This window comes from Theropithecus gelada, chromosome 2, assembly GCF_003255815.1.
Source record: "Theropithecus gelada isolate Dixy chromosome 2, Tgel_1.0, whole genome shotgun sequence".
NCBI classification, from domain to species: domain Eukaryota; kingdom Metazoa; phylum Chordata; class Mammalia; order Primates; family Cercopithecidae; genus Theropithecus; species Theropithecus gelada.
This window is the reverse complement of record NC_037669.1, coordinates 40,932,005-40,954,041: the sequence shown is the minus strand read 5'-3', so window position 1 is coordinate 40,954,041 and position 22,037 is coordinate 40,932,005. Positions and strand designations below refer to the sequence as shown.

The following is a 22,037-nucleotide window of genomic DNA, read 5'->3' as shown; positions in this document are numbered from 1 at the left end:
TGATTTATTCAAGATTATATGCTAATAAATACTAGAGCCACAACTCAAACCTATAGTTTTCTGATGCCGATATTCATTTATTTTGCAGTCCTTTTAATTTGTAATTAAACAATTGCCACATTATATTCTTTCATAAAAATTTGAACAACACAAAGAAAATAAGAATATCTTTGACCATTTTCCCCAATTCCAATCTCTAGTCTCCTCCCAGATTTGTCTATGTTCTTTCAGGCTTTTTTTTTCTTAGGCATTTGAATATATAAGTACAAATATAAAGGCAATGTTCAGGTGGTTTTATACCTTACTGGTCTGCAACTTTTCTTTTAAAAAACGTGTCTTAAAGAACTTTCCATATCAACAGAGCATTCCACAGTATGAATATATCAGCATTCATTTATTTAATATTCTATTAAGAGACATTTAGACTATTTTAATAGTTTGCACCATTAGTCACATAAACAGTATAGATATCAGAATGATATTTTCTAGGTCATAATAAATTCTAAAAATGAATATATGTTTTAAATGTTGATAATGCTTAATTGGTCATCCTGGTATATATACATATATTTAGATGGCTATTTCCCAGTGCTTTTTCCATTCTCTGATATTTTTAAATTAATATTTTTAGTGTTTAACATTTTGTCAGTCTGATGTTGACAAATTGTATATTGTATTTCCCTAATTACTAGTGAGGCTTTTTCCTCCTCACTGCCAAATCCTTCTCTCTAGAAATAAGAGGTAATGACATCAACTCTTAAAATCATCTTTTTTGGTAGACTTATTTTCATGTCTGAATATGTTTGTATTGCTATTTTCTGATTTAGTCATTAGATATTATATACTGATTTCTTACTATAAGATGAGGATTTCATACAAGTTCTTTATATATTTTACATGTTCATTATTTGTGACATGTAGGAAATATTACCTCCCACTTTGTTGCCTCTTATTATGATAGTCTTGTTATAGTATATGACCTAAAGTTTTTAGATTTTGCCCAAGAGTGCCCCTACTCCACAGTAACTAACAACCCTATCCTACAAGTGTCTTTGAATACTTTCTGAGTTGTGATTTTAATGTTTATTAAACATTGGTTCTTTATGTATATATGAGGCAGAGGTCTTACTATTCTTTTCAAAGTGAAGAACCAATTGTCCAACACCATTTATTCAATAGCTAATTATATCCTCAGATATCTTCTTTAAAATATATAACATTTTCCCAAATATCTGAACCATTTGGGGATGTATCTATTTAGATACATTGGTCTTCTTGTGTACCCCTGTACCAATATAACACTGTATTTTTTTTTCAAAAATGTCTTGGCTATTTGTATACATTTCTTTTCTTAATAAATTTTAAAATCACCTTTTGAATTCTTAAAAAATAAACTCTGATGGCACCTGATTGGAATACATTGTACTTATGGATCAATTTGAAGGGATCCAGTGTTATTCCATGGGTGGGTGGACTTGCCTTTCAGGTTTGATTTTTGATAGGCTAATTCAGCTTCTATCCTTTAAAAATAAAGAACCCAACCTATATACTAAATAAGTTATTAATAGTAATTAATTAATATTAAGATATCTAATTTTCATGTTTTCTACTGTTTCATCACCATCAAACACAAATTTTGAAATAATCAAAATGAATAAGAATTACTTCTGTAATCTGATAACATTTTATATATTAGTACATGTTAATGAAATCAAGATTGGCTAATTTATGTTATTTAATATTGGTTATTTTTCATTACCAAACTGAGTAACGAAGGCAAATTTTATTCACATTATTAAATTCAAGCATAGAGTATTTGAAAATTAAAGTTGTTCTACATGTTATCCTCCTCAAAATGCCAGAATTAAATACCGATTTTATCTCTCAGTAAAGCTAAAGACTTAATTTCGGACCATCAGTAGCATGAATCATTCATTCATTCATTCATTTACTCATTCGTTGAGTCAACACATTTTCATTTTAAATAATATAAAATGCTATCAACTGGTCTAGATATTAGATATAAAATAATAGTAAGAAACACCTTTTTTCAAGAATGAGGAAAATAAAAGTAATAATAAAGATATCATAATACTCACTTTCCCTTCATCTCTTGGGCTATCACTTAAATGTACAACTGGACCTGGATGAGTCTTGGTGGATCTGTCAAATCAATTCAAAACAGTAATTAAAAACCAAACATTAAAATACCTTACCGCTAGAGACTGAAACAAAGAAATTAAGATTACACTGGAATAAAATCCCAGCATTCTAGGGTTAAGCTCAGATTCACTTAAGTTTTTGATTTACTTAATGTCTTGTACATTTTGATTACTTACCAATACTAACTGCATTTCTATTTACTAACTGCAAACTACTTATTTATGTTTTTTTTAAAATCGGGTTAAAACACAAAGAGCCATATAACAATGGGGTTCTTTATTATTTGAAATGTTTGTTGTCAGATAAGCGCCTCTGAATTTTTTTAATTGAATTTTTCTTTACATAGATAAAAGAATATACAGTTACAAAGATAAGTGTAAACCTGTCTCAATTAAATTGCAAAGTACATACCTGATTTAAGATTTCCTTTTACATGAAATCTCCTCTGATTATTTTCCCCTGAAGTACAATGGCACCTTTGACTTAAAAATAAATCTACTCTAGTGATAACCCTCTTACAGAAAAACGACAAATTGGAGTGGAACCTAGTTCGTTGGTTATACCACACTTATCAGGTTATTTAGTATAATAAATTACAGATAATTATGAGTCTAACAGAATATTGTTAAAAGACTTGGGCTCTCTATCAATCTGACTTTAAATTTATTCTACTCTCATATCTGGCATGTTTCTTTTATAATTCCTAGTTTAACTTACATCACTTTGAAAATGATTATGTCATGATTAAATATGATATGACCTGATATAACAAGGGTTTTATTATTGCTCCACTTTCCACAGCCTTTCTCCATGATCTAACAGTGCCAAATTACTCTTATTATGATTGTATTAACATAGTTTCAGTTTCTTTCTTAAGCACATATGAAAATGATCAAAGATTCTATACAAAACAATGAAGATTTAAATCTTAGAAACTACTTGGAATCAGAGAAAAGTGACAAATTAATTCTAGGACCTCCTGATACTGACTCCTCAGAGTGACGAAGGGGAATAAACACAGATTCATTGGATATTGATGAATTTTGTCAGTGGATTCATCCTAAATATTTTCATCTAAAAGTGGAAATATTGGCACTGACCTTACTGAATAATTGTGCAGATTAGAAGATACATATAACATCTAATACTATGGCAAAACATAGTATGCATTCAATAAATAGTATGTATTATGATTGATGTGATAATTGGAAATCAGAGTTACTATTTGCATTTTAGAATATATGCAGGAAGAAAAGAAATTAAACAGGGCTTCATAAAAAGTTTACAGAGCTTTCTTTAATTCTTTCAACATTTATATGTAACATATCATTTATACATAAATGCAGTGTCCTATAAAGGTATAAATTCCTCTGATAAGGGTTAATGTCTTTAAATTATCCTCCAGGAACTCATAATTGCCAACAAACCATAACCTCTCTGTCTCTTGGTTTGACTGCACTAACACTTACCAAAGTGTACTCTATGATAAGGTAGCGTTCCATATTTTAAAAGTTTGGGAAAACCTGAATTAAACAAAATTAAATATTTTTTCCCCTACAGAATTTCTTAGAGTCTGTAGTATGCAAATGAACATTGTAAATCTTCGGTACTTTACAAAATTATTAGTCCACTGAATTCTTTTTCATTGATCATATTAATGAAATCACAGAAATTTGTTTTGGGAAACACTACTTGGATCACATGCAAGACTCGTGTTTAGATCCTGAAACTATAAAATATTCTAGTTCTGAAAATAATCTAACATTAAACTTCTGTCATTTGTAGTTACTTTTTCAGACTCTAGAAGAAACGTTATTTATTATCTTAAACAAACGTAGAACACATCAGAAATGAAGAGGAAAAAGCATTCACATTATTTCACTGCGTAGAGGTAATGCCTATTAATATTTTGGGATATTTCTTCTGGCTTGTTCCCTAACATTAAACTTCCAAAACCCACAAAGCACTCCTGGCAAAACTTATGGTCATGAGAAATTGACCTAAAAATAAAAAAGCATCTGTGGACTCTGGATTCTGAAAATTACAAAAAAATTACTTTAGATAGAATTATCAATGAATTATTGTCATGTACTAGCCACCTAAAAAAATGTGCAGTAATTCTTCTAGGTATCCCTATTTAGTTATCTTTCTCCCATTCACTAAAGTAGCCTTCTTGATATTAGTTTCCATTATGGACTTTTCATTATCTTCCCATATCTTAAATGTTGATATTCTATGGTATCCTGTCCTAGACTGCCATGCATTCCCATATGGCCACAAATTCAAAATCCTACAGGAATAAGGCAGGTATTGCAAATGAGTTAAATAGGCTGAATAAGCACTGTACCAACCTGGATAGCACATTACCCACCTACATAAGGAAAGTTACTATTCATTTGCAGTTGATTATTGCCATACAGGAATGCTAGACTAGGATTGTTTCACCAAAAAGTCCAAATTTTTATCTTCATTCTACCAATATTTAAATATTAGAAAATAATAATTCAGAGCATCTTTAAATACTCTGATGGCCAAAACAAAACATATCTATGAGTCATAATTAGTTCAATGGCTATTAGTTTGCTAACTTTTCTCTACATACTCTTCATGCACAATTTCATCTTTTCATCTGGTTTTAACAACCCCGTAAATTCTATCGCTCATTACCTTCAGATCCATATATCCTGCCTCTTACCATTCTTCTACACCAACTCCACTTAAAAGTCTTATAAACACATACAATTCAATGGACCTAAAATTGAACTTATTATTTTACTCTCAACCTACTCAATCTCTTGCACTTTCACTAAATGGCACCATTATACACCATTGCTCAAGGCAGACACTGGGAAGTCATTCTACCTCTTTTAAGTATTTCATTAATGTGTTCGTTTATCTCCACTCCTACAACCACCAACATAATTTTTACCAAGAACACAGTCTTCCTTTCTCTCCAATTATTTCTCCATACCTGCATTCAGGGTAGTACTCCTAAAATATAGATTTGATTGAGATCTGCTTACAACCCTCAAAATCTAGCTCCCTATTAGTCTTAAAGTCTGAACTTCTCAAATTGGCTTACAAGACCTTTCATGTTATAAAACCTGATTACCTTCCAGCTTTATCTCTTGCTATCCTATCCCCCAGCCATTCCAACAAACTAAAAACTGTAGTACTTAAAATTTCTGGGCATAGAACAGAAAATTATCTTACATTCCATCCTTTAAATATTCTGTTCCCTCTGCCTGGAATGTCCTTGTCCCTGGTATTTTACTCATCTAACTGAAACTCACCCCTTGGATCTCAGTGTAGATGTAGCATTCTTCACAGATACCACTTTGAGAGCCCATGTCCATATTATAATAGATGTCCTTCTTATGAAATTGCCATATTGTATTACCAATATATTGTAATTGCCTTTTTATTTAACTTTGCCTTCATTAAACTGGAAGTCCCAGCAGGATAGAAATTATGTCTTCTTTGTTCATAGTTGTTTCTAGTATCTATCATATAATAAAGCTCAATAAACATGCTTGAATGATGCGTGAACGATGTTAAACATGAGTCTTTTACTTTCATGATTTGATTATAAATTTCACGCTCAAATCTTAATCATATGTGGAAAAAAGCTTATGTTTTAAAAAAAATGTTAGGGTTGCCCTACAGAAATAGCTGTTTCTATGCTATCACCTGGAATATATTTTCCCATATAAATATTTTTTAATGGTAGTTTAGTTCTATACTGTTATTTTATAAGGTATTCTTCAAATATCACTGTTTAAATGAAAAATTTGTCCCAGGTTCCAAATAACCAATATATACATTTTGGAAACACAACTATTCATACTCTTGGGAATTGCCTCTAATTACAATTAGAATAATTCATTAAAATTGAAACAAGCTGAAAAATAAACATTAAATGAAAAATATTTCAATAAGGACTTAAAATAGAAACAATCTCATTTTTTAAAGATAATTCTTGCATTTGTCCTACTTAGAAAATATATTATTAAAATTCATGGACTAAAATTATATGTATTAAATGAGTCTTCTTAATTAAATGCATATTTTATTACTGTCCCATACACTTCACACATATTAACAGGAAATTACATACATTTTCTAATGTATCACTAGAGGTAGACAGCAATGAAAAGACAGTTCTGGGAGATTGGAAATTGGCTTTTAAAATGTTATCTGTCACAGTGGAATTAGAATTCTATGGAACATATTTTTGGAAATCTGGTCTAAATAAATCAAGAGACATTCAGGAAGTGATGGCATGTGGTTTACTAATAATTGCTCAGAGATATTTCAAGAACATTTTCAGAGGCATGTACAACTCCATAAAACACATGTTTATATATAAAATAGTAGATGCTATTCTAATGCTGAATCATGTGTATAATATTATGAAAAATAAAAATGCCTTATTTCAGCTCTTTAATTTCTCCTGATTTTAGCCTCCCTTATAATATACATTTTTAAAACTCTTCAATTAGTCTTGAAATTGTATAGACTATATAAATACATAAAAATAAAGTATAAGTCACTAGTTCAGGTAGTAATCTGAACCATGAAAAGGATTTGTTACATAAATGGATATAAGAACAGCATTGCAAGAGTGGTGAAATGTTTGATTTGCTTAAGACAATAAATTATTCTCAATTACTTTAGCAGCATTCAACCTGAACATAAATGATGCATCTATATATTTTCACTAATATTGAATTTGTTTAAAAGTTCTGTAACTGAATCTTCTCTTGTTCATCTAAGCCTATGTGTTTTTATCAATATCCTGAAACAATATTATGTAAAAGCTATTAAATTCAGCCCTTTTATTCCTTTTATAGGACTAGGATTACAGGCAAAAAGGACCCTCCCAAATACCTAATAAAGTAACTTTGGGGGGAAACATAATTGTTTATAGGATTAACGTTTTTAGAAATATTCACACAGAACAATAAAGCGAGCAAAATAGCTCAAACCAATTATCTTGAAAACCTAAGTGAAAGTTGTAAGTCAATAGCAGTGTGTATGTAACAATTTATCATACTGATGCTTCAATAATGTCATCAATCATTTAGTATCTACTTTGGAAAGCATAGAAATAAGCCAAGTATGAGGAACAAGAAAAGAACAATAAAAAAAAAAATCCTGCTCTGGAGCAGTTCCTAATCTAATGAGGGAGAAAGAATTATCATTAATAAAAGACCCATTCAGACATAATACAAAAGGAGTATCATGACAAGAGTATAACTAGTAACAACCTTCCTTATGAAGCAATATACATGCATATTGAAACATTAAGACTAGGTAAAAAGATTTATTTCCAAAATCAAGTTTCACAAAAATAGGGTGTTTTAATCAGAATTTTGCAGAATAATTTTGTAACTTAGAGACTGTATATGAGGCAGAAAATGAGCCAGCTTCAAGTCAAACATCTTATCAAGGACCTAATATGTACAGAGCATAAACATGTATTAAATAAAAGTTGTTTTTCTGATTAATAATTTTAGTAGAAGAATTGCTTATGTATATACTACAAATAGACGGTGATATAGTTTGGATATTTGCCCCTGCCCAAAGCTCATGTTGAATTGTAATCCCTAATGCTGAAGGTGGGGCCTAGTGGGAGGTACTTTGATCATGGGAAGTGGATTTCTCTTGAATGGTTTACCACCATTCCCTTAGGGCTCTTCTTGTAATAGTGAGTTCTTGCCATAGTAAGTGAGTTCTTGCAGTAGTGAATGAATTCTTGTGAGATCTTGTTATTTAAAAGTGTGTAGCACCTCCCCCCATCTCCTCTTGTTGCTCCTGCTTTCACTATGTGACAGGCCTGCTCCTAACTTCTACCATGATTGTAAGCTTCCTGAGGCCGTGCTGGAAGCTAAGCAGATGCCAGCACCATGCTTCCTGTAAAGCCTGTAGAACCATAAGCCAATTGAACCTCTTTTTTATATAAATTATCCTGTCTCAGGGATTCCTCTATAGCAATGCAAAGTGGTCTAATACAGATGGCTTGAAATTCCACAGTTTGGTATTTGGAGAATTTCAAATTTTACATGTACAGAAACTTAAATATCAGTGCCAAAGCCAAAGTGGTAATTGCTATCAATCATATACCCCAAAAAAACTATATATAACATAACCTAAAAGATATTTGAGCCCAGAACAATATTTTAATGAGGCAAGTAAAGAATAAGCTACAAGCATTAAAATCATATGCAGTGATCATGATTATTTTTACATAACACAATTCATTCTCACTGAAAGTGGCTATATTAAGCTTGATTATAATGAAGTGAGATTTCCATGTATAACTTGCAGAGTAAGCCTTACTATTTTGTCATCAAATTTTTAGACATAAACCTTAATTATTTATGGTATTTGGAAAGCCTAAAATATTGTAATATGTATTTTTAAAAGCTTTTATGGCTTTAAGTTATTTTACTGAACTTTTCACTCAAATTCATTATAAATTAGTAATAGATGTATATCAATTAACTGTAATTTGACCTATATGTTACATAACTATATGAAGTACTTAAGCCAATAAAGTGATATCCAAGTTCAAACTTACAGTTCAATTGCCTTGTTCCACATGATAACGTATCCAGAAAGAATGAAAGATTCAATATTTACAATATGTGTATTTCCTCTTTCTGTTCCAACATAAAGCCATTTACTCTGGAAAGGTAGATGACAGTAAGTAATTCTGAAAGAAAGAAAATCGTAATTAAAATATCTAAATTTTACATTTGGTCAGCATTATATTTTCCTTACATGTATCATGTAGTGATAGCAATATAAATAATAAAATGTACTATATACTCAATGTAGTTATTCATTGAGAGTATAGGATAAATAACAATATTATAGCATTACAAACAATAATGATAATAAGCACTATTAATAAGTGCCTATATGGGCATTAATATACATTGCTTCTAATTCTGAAAACAGCAAGACAGATATGTATTTCTGTTATACAAAAATGAAACTGTGGCTGAATTTTTTTGTTCACTTGCCTAAGACTTACAGCTAATAAGCGGCAAAACTGGGATTGATATCCTTTCCTGTTTGGTTACAAAATTAACATCTTTCCACTAAACTACATGGCTTTCTATTTTTAAGATCATATTTGCTTCAAATACATGAATTTCATATTATCATATTTCATAAATTTAATATTTGCTTCAAATACATAAAGATCATATTTGCTTCAAATACATAAATTTCAGAGTTCACAGAGAAGTGGTAGCTATGTCTACATGAGATGATAAATTATTCAGTTTTTATTCAGATGTTTGACATCTAAGCAGTAAAAAGAAAACTTATAAAGTCAGAGATTCACTGTACTCTTCCCTTGGTTTTATTGTTCTGTTCTCATCTTCACAGTGGGCTTTCTGACTAGCTCTAGGACCTGTTACATAGCCAGTGCAACCATGACTCCTACACAGGAAATATGGGAATTTACCAGAGTCCTCTATTCACAACATTATCACTCCTTCTAGTTTGGCCTAATCATGCTTTTTAGTTACTCTACAAAAAAGAAGGAGGATAAGTTCATAGTTATCTCTTGTCAGACAGACCAATAATTTTTTTTAAAAAAATGTGAATGATATACTTCCAATATGATATTGTCTTGTACTTCTTTATATAAGAATAAAAAGGCCAGGTGCAGTGGCTCATGCCTGTAATCCAAGCACTTTGGGAGGCCAAGGCAGGTGGATCATAAGGTCAAGAGATCGAGACCATCCTGTCCAACACGGTGAAAGCCCGTCTCTACTAAAAATACAAAAAATTAGCCAGGCGTGGTGGTGTGCACCTGTAGTCCCAGCTACCCAGGAGGCTGAGGCAGGAGAATCACTTGAACCCGGGTGACAGAGGTTGCAGTGAGTTGAGATTGTGCCACTGCACTCCAGCCTGGCGACAGAGTGAGACTCCGTGTCACAAAAAAAAAAAAAAAAAAAAAAGAATAAAAGTGAACATCCAGTGTGTCCAATTTATATTCTTGGTCTGGTTCGGTGAAGTTTCAACAGCCTGTTTCTTTGAACCAAACTTCATCTATTATTCAAAGTACCCTGCACACTACATTCAAAAAATTAAAAGCCCTGCTATTACACAGGCAATTACTATCGACAATATAATTAATTGACAGTATAATTAATGTGTAGCCTATATGATGTTAGAAAATTTTGATTAAAACCTAAAATCTAGAGTTGCTGTTGCGAAGGGATATTTAATAATGTTGCACAGGAAATAACTTGATGGTCATGTTTCAAGGCAATGAAGAATCAATTTTCAGTTCAATCTTAGGTAGAAAGAGGAAACTCACTTTAAAGAGAATTAAGATCATCCTTTCTGAATTACAGGGATAGTGGAAAAAACACTAATCCCGTTAAAGAAGACACAAATATATGGGTTCAAGTAGAAAAAAGGCAAACCTCAATATTACATAGTCACTTCCAGGATTAAGAAGAAAAGTGTAAGAACTGCAGGTTTCAGTAATGAGACAGAACTAAAACTATTCCTTGAACTAGTAACTACTTTTTTCCTCATCCTTATTAAATATAAACTAGAGGCTTTATATCAGGCAGGTTTCACCTTATATTCAATGTCCAACTGATGGGTAGTGGTTACAACAACTAGATAAACATTCTCAGGTTTTAACTGAACCCCCCCTAAACAGAGTAATAGGATTACTTAGAATGATTGCCACAGATGAACGAAAAGATATAATAACGCTTGTGCTGTGTAATTGCTAACTCTATTATATGATTAGCCAACACCTTTATACAACTTAGTTTATTGTATTTAATAATTACACTGTCATTTGTAACTTATTTCTATCACCACTACCTGATAGATGAAGGATTTTTTTCTATTACATGTAAGCCTTGGAAAAATAATGTTGTTCCTATATCCATATTAACTATCACTAAATAATCGAAGATATCCTTGGCCTTCCATCCATTCATCCATTTACTCAATCTTCAGTGAATAACTCTTTATAAAAAAGTATTGTTGGGTGGAGGGACCAAGATGATTGACTGGAAATAGCTGCGGCCAGAGGCTCGCACCCAGAAGAATAAAAACAGCGAGAGAAGAACGAAAACTGCATGTGAATCCTGCACCGGCAACTGAGGTATCCAAGTTCTCTCATTGGGACTGACTAGGCAGTTGGCACAACCCACAGAGAGCCAGGAAAAGCAGAGTGGAACAAAGGCCCACCTGGGAGCTGCAAGTAATAAGGGGAGCTCCCGCTCCCAGCCAAGCAAAGTGGTGGGTGTGCTCCCCCACCCAGAAAACCATGCTTTTTCGAAGAATCTGTGCAACCCACAAATCAGGAGATCCCCTTTGTGAGCCTATGCGACCAGGGCCTTGGGTCCCAAGCACAGAGCTGTGCAGATTCTCGGAGGTCACTCAGCTAGAGACTAAGATTACCAAGTTCCTGAGGGGAGGGGCAGCTGCCATCACTGCAGCTGCCTGCTGCCTAAGATGACTGAGTCCTGTGGGAAGTGGTGGCAGCCATAATTGCAGCTCCAGTCTGCCACTTTTTCCCTGCTGGTGGAAGACTGAGCGGTTTGGACTCAGGAAGAATTCCTCAAAGTGTAGCACAGCGGCTGTGGCGGATCATGGCCATACTACCCCTTTAGGCTGGACCCTGACCCATCCCTCCTCACTGGATGGGGCCTCTCTGCAGGAATTTCTGTCTGTACATCCCAGCTAGGGATGTACAGACAGAATTCTGGTGTCCCTGGGATGCAGCCGCTTGCAGGAGGGGCAGCCATGGTCTCTATGGATCAGTAGACTTAGTCTTTCCCCCGATGGCTCTGCAGAACCTGGGAAGTGCAGATGAGTGGTATTCCCCCTACCACAGTACACCCCCTCTGCCAAAGGCCAGCTGGAGTGCTTTGTTAAGTGAATTATTGATCCCATGCCTCCTGACTGGGTGAGACCCCCCCAATAAGGGTCACCAGACACCTTATTTAGGACCATTCCTGCTGGTATAAGGTTGGTGCCCCTCTGGGATGGAGTTCCCAGAGAAAGGAGCAGGCAGCCATCTTTGCTGTTCTGCAGCCTCTACTGGTGACACCTTCAGGTATGTGAGGGACCCAGGCAAATAGGGTCTGGAGTGGACCCCCAACAAACCAGAAGAGGGGCCTGACTGTTAAAAGAGTAACAAATAGAAAGCAGCAACAACGTTAACAAAAATGTCCCCCACAAAAACCCCACCCAAAGGTCAGCAGCCTCAAGGTTCAAGACTAGATAAACTCATAAAGATGAGAAAAAATCAATGAAAAAACACTGAACACTCAAAAAACAGAGTGCTTCTCCTCCTCCAAATTATTGCAACACCTCTCTGGCAAGGGTATAGAACTGGGCAGAGGCTGAGATGAATGAATTGACAGAAGTAGGCTTCAGAAGGTGGGTAATATTGAATTTCACTGAGCTACAGGAGCATGTTCTAACCCAATGCAAAGAAGTTAACAACCATGATAAAACATCACAGGAGCTGTTAACCAGAATAACCAGTTTAGAGAGGAACGTAAATGACCTGATGGACCTGAAAAACACAACATGAGAACTTCACAATGCACCCACAATTATTGATAGCCGAATAGACCAAGTGCAGGAAAGAATTTCAGAGCTTGAAGACCATCGTGATGAAACAAGACAGGCAGACAAGATTAGGAAAAAAAAAAAAAAGAAAAGAATGAAAAGGAATGAACAAAACCTCCAGGACTTATGGGGTTATGTAAAAAGACCAAAATTCTGACCGATTGAAGTACCTGAAAGAGACAGGGAGAACAGGGCCAAGTTGGAAAACATACTTCAAGATATCATCCACAAGAACTTCCCTAACCTAGTAGAAGAGGCCCACATTCAAATTCAGGAAATCCAGAGAACCCCAGTAAGATACTCCATAAGAAGATCAACCCCAAGGCACATAATATCAGATTCTGTAAGGTCAAAATGAAAGAAAAAATGTTAAGGGCAGCCAGAGAGAAAGGCCAGGTAACCTACAAAAGGAAGCCCGTCAGACTAACAGCAGACCTCTCAGCAGAAACCCTACAAGCCAAAAAAGATTAGGGGTCAATATTTAGCATTCTTAAAGAAAGAATACCCAACCCAGAATTTCACATATGGCCAAATGAAGCTTCATAAGTGAAGGAGAAATAAAATCCTTTTCAGACAAGCAAATGCTGAGAGAATTTGTCACCACCAGGCCCACCTTGTGAGAGCTCCTAAAGGAAGTACTAAATATGAAAACAAACAAGCATTCAAACAAATAAACAAAAAACTGTTACCAGCCACTACAAAACCACACTGAAGGACAAAGACCAATGACGCTATAAAGCAACTACATCAACAAGTCTGCAAAATAACCAGTTAGCATCATGATGACAGGATCAAATTCACACATAACAATATTAAATTTAAATGTAAATGAGCTAAATGCCCCAATTAAAAGACACAGAATGGCAAGCTGATAAAGAGTCAAGACCAATTGGTGTGCTGTATTCAAGCGACCCATCTCACATGCAGGGACACACATAGGCTCAAAATAAAAGGGTGAGGGAACATCTACCAAGCAAATAAAAAGCAGAAAAAAGCAGGGGTTGCAATCCTAGTTTCTGACAAGACAGACTTTAAACCAACAAAGATGAAAAAAGACAAAGAAGGACATTACATAATGGTAAAAAGTTCAATACAACAAGAAGAGTTAACTAACCTAAATTTCTATGCCTCACTTCAAGAGCAACGAGATTCATAAAACAAGTTCTTAGAAACCTACAAAAAGATTTAGACTCCCACACAATAATAACAGGAGACTTTAATACTTCACTGTCAATATAGATCATTGAGACGGAAAGTTGACAAGAATCTTCAGGACTCAAACTCACCTCTGGCTTAAGTGGACTGGATATCTACAGAACTCTCCATCCCAAAAAAACAGAATATACATTCTTCTCAGCACCACATGGAACTTACTTTAAAATTGATCATATAATTGGAAGTAGAACACTCCTCAGCAAATGCAAAAGAACTAAAATCATAACAGTCTCTCAGACCACGGAGCAATTAAATTAGAACTTAAGATTAAGAAACCCACCCAACTAAATGGAAATGCAACAACATGCTCCTGAATGACTCCTGGGTAATGAAATTAAGGCAGAAATCAAGAAGTTCTGTGAAACCAATGAGAAAAAAGAAACAATACACCAGAATCTCTGGGACACAGAAAAAACAGTGTTAAGGGGAAATTTATAGAACTAAATGTCCACATCGAAAAGCTAGAAAGATCTCAAATCGACACTATAATATCACAACTAGAGAACCAAGAGCAAACAAACCCCCAAAATAGTAGAAGACAAGAAATAACCAAGATCAGAGCAGAACTGAAGGCGATAGAGACATGAAAGAACCTTTAAAAAAGTCAGCAAATCTAGGAGTTGGTTTTTTGAAAGAATAGTGAAATAGACCGCTAGCTAGACTAATAAAGAGGGAAGAATCAAATTGATACAATAAAAAATGATAAAGGGGATATCACCACTGACCCCACAGAAATGCAAACAACTATCAGACAATACTATAAACAAATAAATTAGTTTATTTGCATTAATTTATTTGCATACTATGCAAATAAATTTGAAAATCCAGAGGAAATGGATAAATTCCTGAACACATACACTCTCCCAAGACTGAACCAGGAAGAAGTTAAACCCCTGAATAGACAAATAATGAGTTCTGAAACTGAGGCAGTAATAAATAGCCTACAAACCAAAAAAAAGCCCAGGAGCAGAGAGATTTACCGCTGAATTCTACCAGAGGCACAAAGAGGAGCTGGTACCATTTATTCTCAAACTATTCCAAACAAATTAAAAGGAAGGATTCCTGCGTCAATCATTTTGTGAAGCCAGCATCATCCTGATACCAAAGCCTGGCAGAGACACAACTAAAAAAGAAACTTCAGGCCAATATCCTGATGAACATCAATGCAAAAATCCTCAATAAAATGCTGGCAAACCAAGTCCAACAGCACATCAAAAAGTTTATCTACCATGATCAAGCTGGCTTCATCCCCAGGATGCAAGGCTGGTAACAACATATTCAAATCAATAAACGTAATTCATCATGTAAATAGAACTAAAGACAAAAACCACAGGATTATTTTAATAGATGCAGAAAAGTCCTTTGATAAAATTCAACATCTCTTAATGTTAAAAACTCTCAATAAGCTAGGTAGTGATGGAACATAAAATAATAAGAGACATTTAGAACAAACCCACAGCCAATATCATACTGAATGAGCAAAAGCCAGAAGTATTCCCCTTGAAAACCAGCAAAAGACAAGGATGCCCTCTCTCACCACTCCTATTCAACATAGTATTGGGAGTTCTGGCCAGGGAGGTCAGGTAAGAGAAAGAAATAAAGGGTACTCAAATAGGAAGAGAGGAAATCAAACTGTCTCTATAGATAACATAATCCTACATACAGAAAATCCTATTGCTTCAGCCTAAAAGCTTCTTAAGCTGATAAGGAACTTCAGCAAAGTCTCAGGATACAAAATCAATGTGCAAAAATCACAACCATTCCTATATACCAACAATAGACAAGCAGAGAGCCAAATCATGAATGAACTCCCATTCACAATTGCTACAAAGAGAATAAAATACCTAGGAATACAGCTAACAATGGATGTCAAGGAGCTCTTCAAGGAGAACTACAAAGCACTGCTCAAGGAAATCAGAGAGGACACAAACAAATGGATAAAAACATTCCATGCTCATGGGCAGGAAGAATCAATATTGTGAAAATGGCCATACTGCCTAAAGTAATTTAAAGATTCAATGCTATTTCTAGTAAAATACCACTGACATTCTTCACAGATTTAGAAAAAACTACTTTAAAATTCATATGGAACCAAAAAAGAGCCCATATAGCCAAGAAAATTCTAAGCAAAAAGAATAAAGCTGTAGGCACCATGCCAACCGATTTCAAGCTATACCACAAAGCTACAGTAACCAAAACAGCATGGTACTGGTACCAAAACAGACATGTAGACCAACGGAACAGAATATAGATCTCAGAAATAAGGCCGCACATCTACAACCATCTGAACTTCGACAAACTTGACAAAAAGAAGCAATGGGGAAAGGATTCCCTATTTAATATATGGTGCTGGGAGAACTGGCTAGCCATATTCAGAAAATTGAAACTGGATCCCTTCCTTACAATTTACACAAAAATTAACTCAAGATAGATTAAATACTTAAATGTAAAATCCCAAAATATAAAAACTCTGGAAGAAAATCTAGGCAATACCATTCAGGACATAGGCACGGGCAAAGATTTCATGATGAAAACATTAAAAGCAATTGCAACAAAAGCAAAAATTGACAAACAGGATCTAATTAAGCTAAAGAGCTTCTGCCCAGCAAAAGAAACTATCATCAGAGTGAACAGACAACCTACAGAATGGTAGAAAATTTTTGCAATCTATTAATCTGACAAAGGTCTAATATCCAGAATCTACAAGGAATTTAAACAAATTTACCAGAAAGAAAAAAGAATCCATTAAAAAGTGGGCAAAGGATATGAACAGAAACTTCTCCAAAGATAACATCCATGTGTTCAAAAAACATGAAAAAAGCTCAATATCACTGGTCAATAGAGAAATGCAAATCAAAACAATGTGATACCACCTCACTCCAGTCAGAATGGCAATCATTAAAAAGTCAAGAACCAACACACGCTGGCGAGGCTGTGGAGAAATAGGAATGCTTTTATACTGTTGGTGGGAATGTAGATTAATTCAACTATTGTGGAAGACAATGTGACAATTCCTCAAAGACCTACAAGCAGAAATACTATTTGACCCAGCAATCCCATTTCTGGGTATATACCCAAAGCAATATAAATCATTCTATTATGAAGATATATACATGCATATGTTCATTGCAGTGCTATTCATAATATCAAAGACATTGAATCAACCCAAATGCCCATCAATGATAGTCTGGATAAAGAAAATATGATACATGTACACCATGGAATACTATGCAGCCATAGAAAGAAATGAGATCATGGTCTTTGCAGGGACAAGGATGGAGCTCAAAGCCATTATCCTCAGCAAACTAACGCAGGAACAGAAAACCAAACACCACATGTTCTCACTTATAAGTGGGAACTGAACGATGAGAACAAATGGGGAACAGCACACACTGGGGCCTGTCGGGGGAGGTTGGAAGGGAGGGAGAGTGTCATAATAAATAGCTAATGCATGCAGGCCTCAATACCAATGTGACAGGTTTATTAGGTGCAGGAAACCACCATGACGCATGTTTACCTATGTTAACAAACCTGGATGTCCTTCACATGTATCCTGGAACTTGAAATTAAATTTTTAAAACTGTATTGTCCCAGATTATAACACACACATCCATTTTTCTTCAAATCATACTATCTAACAACAGAGACAAAACAAGCAGACAGGTAAGAAAAATAAAACTAAAATGTAATAATTTCTATAGACTCCAAAGAAGGAAGAGATTAATTACAGTAAAAAAAAATCAAGAAAAGCTAATGTAGAAAGTTGTGTTTCAATTGGGCCATTAATGATCAAAACACAAAATAAATCAATGTTTCTCAACTTTGAGTAATGTGCAGACCTTTGAATTTTTTTATATTCTTTACTTTTGACTTATTTTAGAAATTTTGCTTATGTATAAAAACAAAATAAAATATAAATTTTTCACACTTATGACTCTTTACACACATAAAACAAAAAATCCAAATTAATTACAAAAACCTACAACCAGAATTTAAACGAACATTTATTAATGTGACAGCTGAATTTTTTTACAGAAATAAAATAACCTCAAAATATGAATATGGTTCTAACTGCACAGGCTCTATTGAGTTTCACGTGTCCATACTTAGTCTGCACCTTTTCACCATATTTATTCTAACAGCTTGATTTTTTTTTATCAAAAGTTCTTTAAGGAATCTCCATACTGTTTACCAGAGTGGTTATACTAGTTTACATTCCCACCAACAGTGTAAAAGTGTTTCCTTTTCACCACATCCATGCCAACGCCTATTTTTTTTTTTAATTGTGGCCATTATTGCAGGAGTAAGGTGGCATCACATTGTGGTTTCGATTTACATTTCCCTGATAATTAGTGATGTTGAACATTTTTTCATATGTTTGTTGGCCATTTGTACATCTTTTATTTATTTATTTATTTATTTATTTATTTATTTATTTATTTGAGACGGAGTCTCACTCTGTTGCCAGGCTGGAGTGCATTGTGCAGTGGCGTGATCCCGGCTCACTGCAAACTCTGCCTCCCAGGTTCAAGCGATTTTCCTGCCTCAGCCTCCTGAGTAGCTGGAACTACAGGCGCATGCCACCACGCCCAGCTAATTTTTGTAGTTTTAGTAGAGATGGGCTTTCACCCTGTTGGCCAGGATGGTCTCCATCTCTTGACCTCATGATCTGCCCGCCTCAGTTTCCTAAAGTGCTGGGATTATAGGCATGAGTCACTGTGCCCAGTCCACTTGTACATCTTTTGAGAACTTTCTATTCATGTCCTTAGCCCACTTTTTGATGGGATTATTTGTTTTATTTTTTTTCTTGCTGATTTGTTTGAGTTTATTGCAGATTCTGGATATAGTCCTTTGTCAGATGCATAGTTTGCCAAGATTTTCTCCCACTCTGTGGATTGCCTGTTGACTCTGCTGATTATTTCTTTTGCTGTGCAGAAGCTTTTTAGTTTAACTAAGTCCCATCTATTTATGTTTGTTTTTGTTGCATCTTGGTCATGAGCTCTTTGCCTATGCCAATGTCTAGAAGAATTTTTCCAATGATATCTTCTAGGATTTTTGTGGTTTCAGGTCTTAGATTTAAGTCTTTGATCCGTCTTGAGTTGATTTTTGTATAAGGTGAGAGATGAGGATCCATTTTCATTCTAATACATGTGACTTGCCAATTATCCAAGCACCATTTGTTGAATTGGGTGTTCTTTCCCACTTTATGTTTTTGTTTGGTTTGTTGAAGATCAGTTGGCTGTAAGTGTTTGGTTTTATTTTTGGGTTCCCTATTCAGTTACATTTGCCTACATGCCTATTTTTATACCAGTACCATGCTGTTTTGTTATCTATAGCCTTGTAGTATAGTTGAAGTCAGGTCATGTGATGTCTCTAGATTTGTTCTTTTGCTTAGTCTTGCTTTGGTTATGCAGGCTCTTTTTTGGTTCCACATTAATTTTAGGATTGTTTTTTCTAGTTCTGTGAAGAATGATGATGGTATTTTAATGGGAATTGCATTGAATCTGTAGATTGTTTTTGGCAGTGTGGTCGTTTTCACGATATTGATTCTACCCATGCATGAGCATGAGATGGGTTTCTACTTGTTTGTGTTCTATTATTTCTTCATTCTTTTGTCAGGATATTATCTATTATCTACCATATGAGTTAAAATTATAACATTTTTATTATCTTGCCTGGATCAAGCAATGAAAATATATGGTCAAAGGATTTCATGAGCAGTCATAAATTCATATGATGACTGACATACAGAAGATTTACTATTGTAATAAACACTTCACAGATACTATGTACCAGTACCTAGATGCTACAGACACATATTATCTGACACACTCATAGTCCTTTGGAAATTCATAATTAAAAATAATTTGACAGAACTGAATGATAAATATTTATTATTTTCATTCATTTATGTAATACCCTGTCTTCACTAAATACCCAAATGTATTTCCTCACTAAAACTTAAGTAGCAAAACACTAAGAACTTTGTTTTGAAGACTGTTACTTAATTTTCTTTTCTGTTCTTAAAATAATCACCTAATCATCTAATTTTCTCTAACTTTTCTCTTAACCAACAGAAATCATTTGTAATGCAAGCATTTTATGTCATATGTACTAAGCTTTATATTCTCTATACTGTCTTGTCTTTTTATATATTCATGTATGTTTATTTCGTGGTTTTTAAAAATAATTTCAACTTTTATTTTAGATTCAGGAGGTACATGTATAGGTGTGCTGCATGGGTATATTGAGTGATGCTGAGGTAAGCATAGTACCCAAAAGTCAGTTTATTAACTCTTGCCCCCTAGTAGTCTCTAGTGTCTATTTTTGCCATCTTTATGTCCAAGTACATCCAATGTTTAGCTCCCATGTATACTTGAGAACATGTGGTGTTTGGTTTTCTGTCCCTGTGTAAATGTTCTTAAGATAATGGCCTCCAGCTGCATTCATGTAGCTGCAAAGAACATGATTTCATTTTTTTTTTATGGCTGCATAATACTCTGTAGTGTATATGCACCAATTTTCTTCCTCCAATCCACTGTCAAGGGGCACCTGGGTTGATTCCATGTCTTTGATATTGTGAATAGTGCTGCAATGAACATACATGTGTCCTTTTGGTAGAAACATTTATTTTTCTTTGGATATACACCCAGTAATGGGATTTCTGGGTCAAATGGTAGTTCGGTTTTGTTTGTGAAATCTCCAAACTGCTTTCCACAGTGGCTGAACTAATAACATTCCCACCAACAGTGTACAAACATTCCTTTTTCTCCACAGCTTTGCCAACATTTGTGGTTTTCAGACTTTTTAATAATAGCCATTCTGACATGTAGGAGATAATATCTCATTGTGGTTTTGATTGCATTTCTCTGATGATTAGTTATGTGGGGTATTTTTTCATTTTTGTTGCACACTTATATGTCTTCTTTTGAGAAGTCTCTGTTAATGTCTTTTGCCAAATTTTTTAATGGGGTTATATGTTTCTTGCTTGTTGAATTATCTAAGTTCCTTATAGATTCTGGATATTTGACCTTTGATGCATAGTTTGTAAACATGTTCTACCATTCTGTAGTATATGTATTTCTTCTGGTGACAGTTTATCTTGCTGTGCAGAAATTCCTTAGTTTAATTAGGTCCCACTTGTCAATTTTTGATTTTGCTGTAATTGCTTTTGAAGACCTAGTCATAAATTCTTTCCCAAGGCTAATGTCCAGAATGATATTTCACAAGATTTCTAGGATTCTTATAGTTTGAGGTCTGACATTTAAAACTTTAAACCATTTTGAGTTAATTTTTGTATATGGTAGAAGTCTAGTCCATTTTTCTGCATATGGCTAGCCAAGTGTCACAGCACCATTTATTGAATAGGGAGTACTTTTCCCATTGCTTATTTTTGTTGACTTTGTCAAACATCAGATGGCTGCAGGTGTGTGGCTTTATCTGGGTTCTCTATCCTGTTCCATTGGTCTATCTCTCTTTGCTTACCATGCTGTTTTGGTTACTGTACACTTACAGTAGTATAGTTTGAATCAGGTAATGTAATGCATCTGGCTTTGTTCTTTTTGCTTAGGATTGATTTGACTATTTGGGCTGTTTTTTGGTTCCACATGAATTTATACTAGTTTTTTCTAATCCTGTAAAGAATAACTCTGGTCATTTGATAAGTATAGCATTGAATCTTTACATTGCTTTGGGTAGTATGGCCATTTTAACAATATTGGTTCTTCCAATCCATAAGCATGAAATATTTTTCCATTTCTTTTGTGTCACCTATGATTTCTTTCAGCTGTGTTTTGTGCTTCTCCTTACAAAGATATTTCACATCTTTGTTTAGATGTATTCCTAGGTATTTTTTGCTTGTGACTGTTGTATATGGGATTGTTTTCTTTATTTGGTCTGCAGCTTGAACATTATTGGCAGCTAGAAACGCTACTGATTTTGTATCCGGAAGCTTTACTGAACTCATCAGTTCCATGAGCTTTTCAGTGGAGTCTTTTTTTTTTTTTTTTTTTTTTTTTTTTTTTTTTTTT

At 34.3% G+C, this 22,037-nt stretch overlaps 1 protein-coding gene across 1 annotated transcript in view; it reads right to left on the bottom strand.

Annotated features, from left to right (window-relative positions):
• STXBP5L (syntaxin binding protein 5 like) overlaps positions 1 to 22,037 on the bottom strand; it is a 473,308-nt gene that overhangs the window by 280,281 nt on the left and 170,990 nt on the right. The window contains exons 6-7 of the mRNA XM_025375463.1: positions 8,747 to 8,881; positions 2,100 to 2,163 (exon numbers count right to left, since the gene is read on the bottom strand). Coding sequence (XP_025231248.1) covers positions 2,100 to 2,163; positions 8,747 to 8,881 — 199 coding nt within the window. The remainder of the gene's footprint in view (positions 1 to 2,099; positions 2,164 to 8,746; positions 8,882 to 22,037) is intronic.